Source organism: Corvus hawaiiensis, chromosome Z (assembly GCF_020740725.1).
Source record: "Corvus hawaiiensis isolate bCorHaw1 chromosome Z, bCorHaw1.pri.cur, whole genome shotgun sequence".
Lineage (NCBI taxonomy): Eukaryota > Metazoa > Chordata > Aves > Passeriformes > Corvidae > Corvus > Corvus hawaiiensis.
Genome location: NC_063255.1, coordinates 69,788,293 through 69,799,424, shown reverse-complemented (window position 1 = coordinate 69,799,424; position 11,132 = coordinate 69,788,293). Strand labels below are relative to the sequence as shown.

The window sequence follows — 11,132 nt, the reverse complement described above, 5'->3', positions numbered from 1 at the left end:
CAGCTGTGTGCCAATCAGAAAGTGAACATTGTGTCTTCCTACGCTGCAAGGAGATCCTACACGCTAGCAGAAGAGCACAAAGGACAGTTTCACCTGAAACACACACTAATGTATTGCAGATATACTGAAAATATTAATAACTTCTAACAGCTTCTCAAAAATAAGTCAGTATAGACTGTTTTAACGTTGCCCCTGTTGCACATAATACCAGGAGACTAGTGAAAAAATATATTTACATACAGCATATTTCGCTTTCAGAACTGACTGCTCTTTAACTTGGAACTGGTAAGTATTCACCAGTAGGAAAAACACTAAAACTGCATTTTCAAAGTGGTAAAAATTGTGATTCAAAAGCTACAGTGCCATGTAGGGGAAAAGGAAAGACATGGAACAGCAATAATACTTAAAGTGATCAGGCCTGCACACTGAGTTATGTTCTCTACAAATTATTTTTACAGGGGCAAGGAGTAATTTTTAGAAAAAAATCTTATTCTAAAATCATATACCACAGTTTTAAGGATTTTTCTTTCCTAAAACTTAATAACCTTTTCTGTTGTTAATTTTTAAGCCAGTTTTTGGCCCAAACACTGAAATGTAATATCCATTATTTGCCTTGTGGTGTCTGTAACCGACATTAAATTCTCCCAGGAGGGTAGAAAATTGGGAAAGAGTCGTGCTGCCAGACACAAGATAAACACACTTCTTTTCAAGTTTCAGTATCCTTAAAACACAGCTAAGGGTAACTTCTCATTCTTAGCCACAGAGTACTGTGGAAAAGTCAATGTAACCATAACCATACTACAGGGGTGAGTAAACATTCCAATGCACAATCCGCTTTTCAGCCACCTGCTTCCTCATCTCTAGTAGGGCACAGGTCCAGTGATCGTGTGTTTCTCATGACTCACAGAGATTACAGAGGAGATCTTCAAAGAGGCTTTTCTGGATGAAGCAGCACATAGACAAATGTGTGGGAAATAAGGGCCACGAAACATGGGGAAAGATGGCCCTTCTTTTCTGAACTCCTGTCTTCTCCTTTTTGCCTATTCCTTAGAAATGTTGTTGCAATTCAGTCGCTGGGATAATTTTTACAAGAGTTGTTACACTGCGTTTAAAGAAAGACAAACCCCATCCCACCGAGGTGGATCATTCATAATTCAGGTACTGTTTAAAGATATTTAAGAGGAATTGGGAAGAGGTTTTCTAGGTAGTGGGTTTCAATTTTTCTGAGAAAGCCAGCACACAGAGGAAGAGATGACAGGGCATCTTTAAACCACTCAGTGCAAAAGACTATTCCAGAATGTGGTGAGACCAACAATCCTTGGGTCAGCATGTCACCCACAGAGCAGGGACTGAAGTGACAGGGCAGGGCTCCTCACAAAGGGACCTGGAAGGAGGGCAAGAGAAGGCAGTGTTAGCTGGAACTCAAGACAAGCTGGATGTAAGGAGAACATCTGCTCTGTGTGTGGGATGAGCTTATGCCATAGCACCAAACACACTCACATGAGCCCTCAGGGATAAACGATGCAAAGACATTAAAAAAAAAGGCATAAATTTAAAAAGAGGGAGAAAATAAGTCTATTTTTCCCCAGCTATGACTGAAAAGTGTTTCCAGTTCAAGAGTCAAGAGAGAATTTAAAATAAAAAGAACAAGTGACACTAAGCACAGATCTTTGCAAGATCTCCTTTTTCAGTCTCCATTGAAAAGACTTGGCTACAGGAGGGATTTTGCATTGGAACTCGCCCCAAAATGGGGAAAATAAAGAAGAGAAGAGGTGATTCCTGAGGAAAGAAAAAGGCAAAACATCTTGCTGAAGACACCAGCGTGAGTTCACTACAACTCTAGGCCATTAATCCCTTGGGGAAAGCAACATCCTTCCACGGGGCAGGATTTTAACTTTGATGGCAACGCTGACAAAATTGCTGCCCCTTCCTGTTGCCGCTTCTGATTCCAAAGAAGGAGAAATGTGCCAAATCTGCTAAGACAGGCAGAGACAGTGAGAAAGAACCAGCCAGCTGGCTGGAAAAGAGGCAAAAAGAATGTCTTCAAGCCTCTCCTTGTCATCATTTCCCCTTGTCCCATTTGACCCGTGTGCTTTGAAGTGGAGAACTCTGTTTGCAACCCCAACCTAAATAGTGAAGCTACACAGTCGAAGACCTTTTTCCTCACTTCAGCTATGCTGAACACAGAGCGGTTTTGCTTTCACTGGACAAAGAGGAACCCGAGTTTCCCACGGGATTCCTCAGTTTGGACCCCTCTCCGAAAGTTCCCCTCTGCGCATGCCTTGGTGGTTTGGGGTCGTGCTGCACACCAAGGCCAGAAGGCCGATTCCAGGCAGAGAAAGCAAGGGTTTGCCCCGTGCCGGTCCGTGCCGTGCCCGGGCAGCGCCCCGGGAGCCGCCCCGCCCGCGCTGTGCCCGCAGCCCCGGCTTTGTGCCGCTCGTTCCCGCGCGGGGCCGAGCGCAGCGCCCCCCTCAGGCCGCGCGCCGCCGCTGCAGCTGCGGCCGTTGCGCTGCGGCCGTTGCGGCGCCAGTGGGCGACAGGCGCGATGGCCGAGCTGCCGCTGCCCGCCGGGCTCGACGCCCGCACCTTCCCCGCCAAGCTGTGGCGCCTGGCGAACAGCCCCCGCGTCCGCTCCGTGCGCTGGGACACCCAGGGCCGGGGGCTGCTCATCGACCGCGCCCTCTTTGAGCAGGAGCTGCTCAGCCCGCCCGGCGTCCAGGGGCCGGCCCCGCGCACCTTCAGAGCCACGCAGTTCCGCAGCATCGTGCGGCAGCTGAACCGCTACGGCTTCTACAAGGGGCGGGGCCGGGCTGGCGCGGCTGTGCCGGGCGATGCCGGGGCCATCGTCCACTATGGGAACCCCTGGTTTCGCCGCGACCGCCCCCACCTCCTGCTGCGAGAATCAGGCGCCGGAGCACGGCCAGCAAGCACCGCCTGGCGCCCGGGCCGGAGCGGCGCAGGCGCTCGCCCTGCGGCTCCCAGCAGCGCCCCCGGCAGCGGCCGCGGCCGGCGGGGCCGGAGGGGCGCGGGCGGTTCCAGGCGCTGCCTCGGGAGCGGCCGCCGCTGCCGGCGGGGCGGCCGCCCAGCGGCTTCTTGCCCCTGCACAGGGAGCGGACGCTGCCGGACGGGCGGGAGCTGCGCAGCCGGCGGCCCAGCCGCTTCCAGCAGCCCCCCAGAGAGCGGCCGCTCCTGGCCCGGCACCCGCCCTGTGGCTTCCACCTCCTCCACAGGGACCGGCCGCAGCCGGCCCGGCGGGACGGGCCCAGCCGCTTCCAGGAGCTGTACGGGGAGCGGCCGCTGCCTGCCGAGCGGGAGGTGCCCAGGATCCCGCCCTGCGAGCTCCTCGGGCTCTGCGGGGAGCCGCTGCTGCCGGTCAGGCGGGAGGGCCTGAGCCGCCTCCAGAAGCTGTACGGGCTGCAGCCGCCGCCGGCCGGGCTGCCGCCCTGGGCTTTCCAGCAGCCCCACATGGAGCGGCCGCCTCCGGCCGGGCGGGAGCTGCTCAGGATCCCGCCGGGCAGCTTCGAGCAGCTCCAAACGGAGCAGCAGTCCCCAGCCTGCAAGCCGTCAGGTAGGAAAAGTGTTCCAAAAGGTCGTGAAAAGTGACCGTTTGAAGTATTTCCTCACAACGCTCTGTCATTCCCAGACAGAAATTGTCAAACCTGCTAGGAAGGGGGACCTGGAAAGCCGGAAGAATCTCTGTCTGGTTTTCCTGTGTGCTTCCTGTGATGTTTGCTGCAAGGCAGCAATCGAGCTCTGTGTCCCAAAGCCACATTCTGGAGCCTGACCAATGTGTTTGGATTCGTGCAGCCACACCGGACAGTTCAGCCTCCAGTGCTCCACCTGGCAGTGCTGCTTGTGCAGCATCGACGACCTCCAGCAAGACACGGAATGCACCTGGGCAAGAGGAATTGCCTTCAGCGGATCTGGGCCTTCAGGTCGAGGCAATGATTCGGGAGATGAGGAGATCCGTGGCTGAAAGGTCTCCCTTTGCTCAGGTAACCCCACTGGATGGGAATGAAGGGGCTGGGCTGAGAGCTTTTGAACATTGCTGCAAAGGCTTCTTTAGTTGATTTCATGATTATTTAGTGATTGAATTCTTGTTGGTCAAGCAAGATTTCTAAAAGAAGAGGGATGACAAAGTCTCCCCCCTTAGTGAGGATGAGAGGTGTGATCCTGTGGTGGCCAGGTTTGGGTGCTCCTTTTGCTGGGAAGAATCCCTGGTGCAGGGGCATTTGTGGTGATGCTCTGTAGGTTCTAAGAGGCTTTGTTTGGTGGGACAGAAGAGAAGAGTGTGGGGAGAATTGCCACTGAAGGCAAAGTGTCCCCTGCAGGGAGGGGCATGCGAGAGGTGCCTCTGTTAGAGCGGCAGACGTGGGCTCTGCCTGTTTTGGGTGGGAAGGCCGAGGCAAAGCAAGGGCTGGGCTGCAGCTGCTGCTGCTGCTGCTGTGTGAGCCGTGCCGAGCGTGCAGGCGCTGCCAGAGCCGTGCTTGGGGATGGGCTGGAGCTGCAGCTTTCTGCTCCTTCTGTTTGACAGATGCAGTCTTGGGATTAGGAATCCCATTTCTCTTAACTCTTGCCTCTTCCCAGACTTGCCTGGAGTGTCTGTGTTGGCACAGGCCTTTTTGCAGGCTGTTCTACATGTTGGCCAGAGAATGTCTCTCTTTCTATTCGTGTGCAGCCCCACTGCCTGCAGTACATTTATGGTTGAGGAAGGGCAGACTCAAGGTGGGGAGTGGGGCTTTTTGGATTTACCAATATGTTATTCCCAAGTGTGATGTCTTCTGTAAACCCCCACACAGCAGTTTTTAAAGGCATTTTATTCCCTAATAAAAGGAAATATTGCAAGCTCTGGACCATCTTTAGAATCTTTAGGATTCTGATGGACAGGCTGTTGCAGAGGAGATGAATATTCTGGAAGTGGTCATAGTGAGAATATCTTTCTGTCTAAAGGTAACTTGCAGGTGCTTAATCTTGGGCATTTCCTTCCTCAGTGGAATTAGGAAACACAACTTGGTTGTCTGGCTTTTCATGTCTTTTGGGTTGGTTTTTTTGGTACCCTCCAGATTTACAGACTTTTGGCACTGGAAAATTTGATGCTGGAAATACCCTAGGTCCATAAACGTTTGCCCGGATCATCCATACGGGGCAGCAGCAGAGGGCTCCAAAAAGCACCGCCTTGTGGTTGATGGTCTGAGCGGCTGGGTGGGGGGTGGTGAGAGTGCCAGGCAGAAATGTGTGCTTTGCATGCAGGTTTGCAGCACCCAGCCCTGGGCAGTGCTGGCAGCGAGCTCTGCCCCTGTTTGATGGCCGTGTTGGGAAGCAGGAGGGCCCCAGGCTTTCTGCTGGCTGATTTCTTACAGCTGGTGGGAGAAGCCAGGCTCAGAGTGTGAGGGCACGTCCCCTCCCTTGGTGTCTCCTGGTTTTCCGAGTTCACCGTTTGCCTCCAAGGTCATTTTGTAAGAGCTTCAGTTGCACCTTGGTCACACGAATCCTGAGTTTCAAACGATTGTCACGTGAATGGTTTGGGCAGCGTTCCCCTCCTGTTGGGAGTGGAGAAGAAGATTTGTTGTATCCCTGATGTGATTCCAAGAAAATAGTGAGTGATCTTTGGGTTTCTTTCTTTCTGGTTTTCTTTCAAGGGGAATGCTAATGTTGCTGCCGAGTCTTCAGGAGGGGAGGCTGGGAACAGGGCTGCAGCAGAGGGAGCTTCGCCTGGCACCGAGAGCTGCAGGAACAGTTCCCCAGAGCCCGAGGAGCCTGGTAAGGAGAGAGCCCACACTGGTTTAGAGAGCTCTGAGGCGGCTGCTCTGAGCCTGCCTCTGGCAGGAAGGGAGATGAGAAGAGTTGAGTTCTTGTCTGCAGGGCTGGTGCTTCCTGGCGCCTTTAGGTCAAATCCTGCCCTGGCACAGCCTCCCCGAGCCCTGCCCTCCACGCTTCTCCAGGGGCGCTGACACCGAGTGCTGTGCTGTGGCCAGAGAGCCGTGAATAAACCCAACCTGTGGGAGCTGTGTCACCAACCTGGCTGTCCCAATTTTGTGAAGTCCTTGGATGAATTTGCTGCAGGGTGGAGGCCGGGCCGAAGGACTCTTGAAGGAACAGAGGAAATAAAAGGGCAAAACATCAGGCTAAAAGTCCAAACGTTTGGTCTCAAATCACTGACTGAAGGTAGTACCAGTCTGCTGGTATCTGTCCTGAGACACAAGAAAAACAAGGAGCTGAACATCAGAGGCCAACCCATTGAAAAATCACAAATCCAGTCACAAAAGGAAAAGCCTGAATGAGCCCAGATCAGCAGGACCTAAGAGGACAGAGGGAGCACTTTGGATCCATTCCTTAGCCAAGCTGGTGCAGCCTGCAGGCCTCGTGGGGAGCTCTTTCCCTCCCAGCTCTTTCTGCCAGAGCTGATGGTCGAGTTGGAGCCGCTGTTGCTCACTGCAGAGGGCAGTTTGTAGGTCCCAGGTAATGGTTCACAGCTCACAGCACCCTTCAGCTTCAGCCATTCCAGTGAGGACTGAGGTGTCTCTGTCAGCACAGAGAAAGAGCAAGGCTGGGCTTCTGTGTGGGAGCTGGGCCTGTCTGTGCTTCAGGCTCTCGTGGGTGCCATTTGCACTGGGGGTGCTGAGACTCTCTTGGGACACTTCAAACCTTTGGAGGTTTTGAAAAGTTGAAAGGATCCCTGTTCTTTAAAGAGCAACCTTCAAATTCCCAAGTGAATTCCCAAGTGATGGCCCTTTCAGGCCATCTTTTACAGTCCCTGATAGAAGGACAATTGCTGCCCAAGGGAAATGCGCATGAGGGCCGGTATTGACTCAGTGTTGCCTTTGCTTCCCAGATTCCATCTGATCGACCTCTCCAAGAGGGCTGTCCTGCATGGGAGGAAGAGACAGAGGGAGAGCCTGTGATCATTAGGCGGGTGCAATCCCTCTGTCTCTAGTTGCATTTATAGAGGTGTAGTTATATTCATAGATTTATGTAGTTGAATTTAAATGTCTAGATAGTTGTAGTTACAGATCTGAGTAGTTAAATATATATTTGTAGTTGTAGATGTATAAAGTTATTTTTTATATATGTAGTTGCATTTAAAGATGTGAAGTTACATTTATATATGTATATAGTTATAAATGGGCATAGTTATATTTATATAGCTATAGGTATATGGAGCTTTAGATAGATTGATAGATATTTGAATAAATACAGGCTGCTTTTTAAGCTCTTTCTCTACTCTGCTTCGTCTCTCACCTCTTGCTTTTGCCTCTGTGCCCCCTCTGTCCCCTCTTCCTGTGCTGGCTCCGAGCTGGCGGCCGGGCCGGGCGGAGCAGCAGCTGCAGCCCCGGTGTCCCTGGAGCGGTGGGAGCTGCCGGTGGCCGCAGGCACTGTGCCCTGAGGAGCTGCTGGAGGACGGTGAGCCAGAGGGGGCTGGGGAGAGGTGACACTGAAGGTGACACTGATGTTGAGGTGCTGGTGGGGCTGAGGGGATGGTGGGGGAGCAGAGGGGGATGGTGGGGGAGCAGAGGGGAATGGTGGGGATTGAAGGGACTGGGAGAGCTGAAGGGAATGGTGGAGCAGAGAGGTGTGGAGGAGCTGCTGGGTGGGGATGGTGGGGACTGAGGGGACAGGGAAGTGTCCCCACAGGCTAAGGGGGGTGTTAGGACTGAGGGAACTGGGAGGACTGAGCAGGGTGGCAGGAACCAAGGGCTCTAGAGGGAGCTGAGGGGAACAGTAGGGCTGAGGGAACTGGGAAAATTGGGGAATGAATGGTGGGACTGAGGGGTAGAAGTTCCGCAAGGGAAGTGGCACAGGCTGAGGGGGGTGGCAGGTCTAAGGGGACTCGATGGGTCTGAAGGGAGTGAGGGGGGCGTGAGAAAAATTTGAGGAACTGGCAGGACTGGGGGTTTGCTGAGGGGATGGAGGGGGCCAGCAGGGAGCACAGTGGCGTCCGGGCCTGCGGCTCTGCCAGCCCTTGGAACCAATTCCAGAGCCTCCGCTTTTGCCCCAGCTGCCCTGAGGTCCTTGAGAAGAGCCGGAGAGTGACGGGAGCCAGCAGGGAGAAGCTGAAGGCCGCCAGCAAGAGCAGCGAACGGGGACCTGCTGCTGCTGCCGCCCGAGACCCTGGGTGAGGCCCCAGGGCCGCTGAGGCAGGGTGGGCGTGAGGCTGGCGTGGGCTTTGGCCGCGGGCACTGGCCGGCTGGGCAGGAGCGGGCCCTGCCCGTGCTGGGGCCGCTCAGTGCGGCTGCCCCGGGCGGCACAGGGGCTGTCCTTGGGCAAGGCAGCTGTGCCGGCAGGGCCTGGGAGCGGTGCCGGCTGTGCCGCGCTGCCGGGGGCTGCGGGACGGTCCTGCCGGGGCTGCGCTCGCCCCAGCCTGGCCCGCTGGGCCTGCTTTTTCTTTCTAAGCCTCCTGGGGAGGCTCTGAGATTTCCTCTTCCCTGATGGAAGTGCAGGTGCCGCCAAGGGAAACGTCCCGATCCTGACTCAGTGTTCCCTTTGCTTGCCAGGTGTCCCATCTGCTGTCCCTGTCCAGGAGAGCTGCTCTGCGCGGGAGGAAGCGACAGAGGGAGAGGCTTTGAAGATGGGGCGGCTGGAATCCCTCTGCTTATAGTTCTGCTTATAGATGAATGGACTTGCATGTAGAGCGTGATAATATTATTGATATTTACGTATGTGCTATTTGCATAGGTATATTTCTATGTGTATGTTGTTACATGAATGGATGTAGTTTCTATATATGAATGTGTAGATATATACATACATGTTTCTCGTTACATGTATGTGTATATATGTATCTAAGTATATATGTATGTTGTCATATCTCTGTCCAGTTCTATTTCCTGTTTATACAGTTATCTAGGTATCTATTTCTAGTGATGTTGTTGTAGGTATTTGGCTCTTTAAATAGGTGCATTGGTATTTGTATCGGTATATATGTCTGGTTTTCTATTTTTATATGCATATTGATCTATTTCTGTAATTATATTTACACGTGTTGGGATGTTTAGCTGTATATTTGTATAGATGCAGTTGTTTTATCTATCTATTTATGTATGTATTGTAGGTAATATGAGTATTTATATTTATATATTATATAAATATATATAAATATATGTAAATATATATATAATATATACTAATATATAAATATATACAAATATATTTGTATCTGTGTGTTGTGGTGGTTATATATGTATTTGTTTCTGTTTAAATATAGATGGAGTTGTATAGATGTGTAATTCTATTTATTCAGTTCTTGCTATAGGGCTATTTAGAGAGAGATGTTGATATTTTTGTGTTTCTATATGGGCTGTACAGTTACAGTAACATGGAATAAATTAAGTTGTTAAACTTCAGTTGATCTTTGTGTATAGTGAGTTGTTGTAGAGGTTGGCAATAAATTAATTTTTGTTCCTGGAAGTTGATGTTTGTATATTTTTACGTAGCATTGTTGTAATAATCAAATAAATGACAGTTTTGTATCTTAACTGAGATCTGTACAGTTATCTATTGTCAGCGCGGGTGTAGCAATTTGTAATAAATTACATTTTTCAACTGAAATTGATTCTCGTGTGTTTGTAGATCAGCGGTGTGGCTGCAGCAACCGGCAATAAATGACATTTGTCAGCTGAGATGAGTGTTCTGTGATTTGTGCTCTCCAAAGGAAGGAGCAGATGTAAATGGGATGATGCTGGAGGATTTTGGCCATGAAAATCCCCAGCCGTGCCCAGCAGATCCCCCCAGCTGCAGCCAGGCTGGGCAAGGGAACGGCACATTTGGGATGGCAGCAGAGCCACACGTTGGCTACAGGCTCGCTGCAGAGGCCTGCTGAGAAAACGGGACTCCCCTGAGCGTAGAACTGCAGCCAGGAGCCACCCGGGGAGGAGAAATCCACCCCCGTCCCACGGGGAGCTCTTTAGGGAGCGCTCCCAGTGCCCCTCTGAAGCTCATCCTGGAGAGCAGCAGCAACCAGGGATCCCGAGCCAGCTGCGCTGCCTTTGGCAGCACTTTGGCAAAGGGTCTGGAGCAAGGGCGAGGGAACAGTGACTGTAACTGCTGCAGGGCAGGGATGAGGGAAGGGCCATTGACCCAAGTGCTGACATGCTCCAAAATCCAGAAGGATGCAGGAGAACTGGGAAGCAACAAGTTCTCACAAGTGCTGAAGTGATGGAAGCCCTTTGAGTGAAGTTCCCTGAAGGAACTCGCAGGGGACTTGCTGCTGGGATCAGCAGTACCAGGAGACAGCAGGATCTGCTCATTTGGCTGGATCTGTTTCCAGGACACAGGCTGTGATCGCCCTGCTCACACAAACCCTGTGCCCATGGAGCCTGCAGGGTAACAGCAATGCCGTTCCAAAGAGAGGCTTTGCAGCTGAAGTCACTGCCCTCGTGTTTAGGGAATGAATGACTCCCGTGCCAAAGCACTGGCAGGTCACCAGGGCTCCGTGAGGCAGAGCCTTTAGAGGGAAAGAGAGATGAGGCACTCACATGCCTGAAACTTCTTCAGCTCTCTTATTTTGTGGAATGAGAAATAAGAAAGCTGAGGAGAGGAAAACGCAGTCCCCTCAGAAAACATTGGGACAAACAAGTCTTGTGGGAAAAGAAAAGTAGGTAAGAACTTGGCCTTGTTTTCATGGGCTGTCTCTTCTGCAGAGGAGACAATGGGATGTACAGCTAGCAGGAACAGGAGGCATTGCAGGGAACTGTGCACGTGCTCAACAACTCAACCCTACTGGTGCACTTTGATGCCCAAAAACTAGGCCAGAAAACAGTACCCCATAGTATAAGGCCTACAGAGCAGGTATTTGTTTATTCAACGGCGGGAGTGAGGGGGATAACTCCACCACAAACTCACTCGTCCTCACTAGTTGACACAGCAGTAGCTTTTATACTTTTTTCCTTAATGTGCACATTCTACTTTCCTATCCTTCACATTGCAACACATTTTCTAATCACATGGTTATGCAAGCCCTTGCAGCACATGCGTGGTTTCTGCATGAGGTGGTCATCAGCCTCCTGGTGGTCGTTTCTGATGAAGGCTCATAAGTCTTCCTCGGGCTTGAACTTCTCACCCCTGTTCCCTGTGCATGCTCTCTAAGATTGGCTGCTCAAATAGGCGGTGGTTAGCTTTTGCAGTTAGCCTGTTCT

At 51.8% G+C, this 11,132-nt stretch overlaps 1 protein-coding gene and 1 long non-coding RNA gene across 2 annotated transcripts in view; both read left to right on the top strand.

Moving 5' to 3' along the window:
• Positions 1-2,545: 2,545 nt before the first annotated feature.
• The window catches only part of LOC125320283 (serine/arginine repetitive matrix protein 1-like), a 147,879-nt gene continuing 139,292 nt past the window's right edge, over positions 2,546-11,132 (top strand). Inside the window, exons 1-4 of the mRNA XM_048292417.1 lie at positions 2,546-2,865; positions 2,907-3,568; positions 3,808-3,995; positions 5,640-5,760. Of these exons, the coding sequence (XP_048148374.1) occupies positions 2,546-2,865; positions 2,907-3,568; positions 3,808-3,995; positions 5,640-5,760 (1,291 nt within the window). The remainder of the gene's footprint in view (positions 2,866-2,906; positions 3,569-3,807; positions 3,996-5,639; positions 5,761-11,132) is intronic.
• Positions 5,896-8,904, top strand: LOC125320420. Its single transcript, XR_007201106.1, has 4 exons — positions 5,896-6,459; positions 6,833-7,401; positions 7,997-8,113; positions 8,493-8,904. It is a non-coding gene; the product is annotated as an uncharacterized LOC125320420 (long non-coding RNA).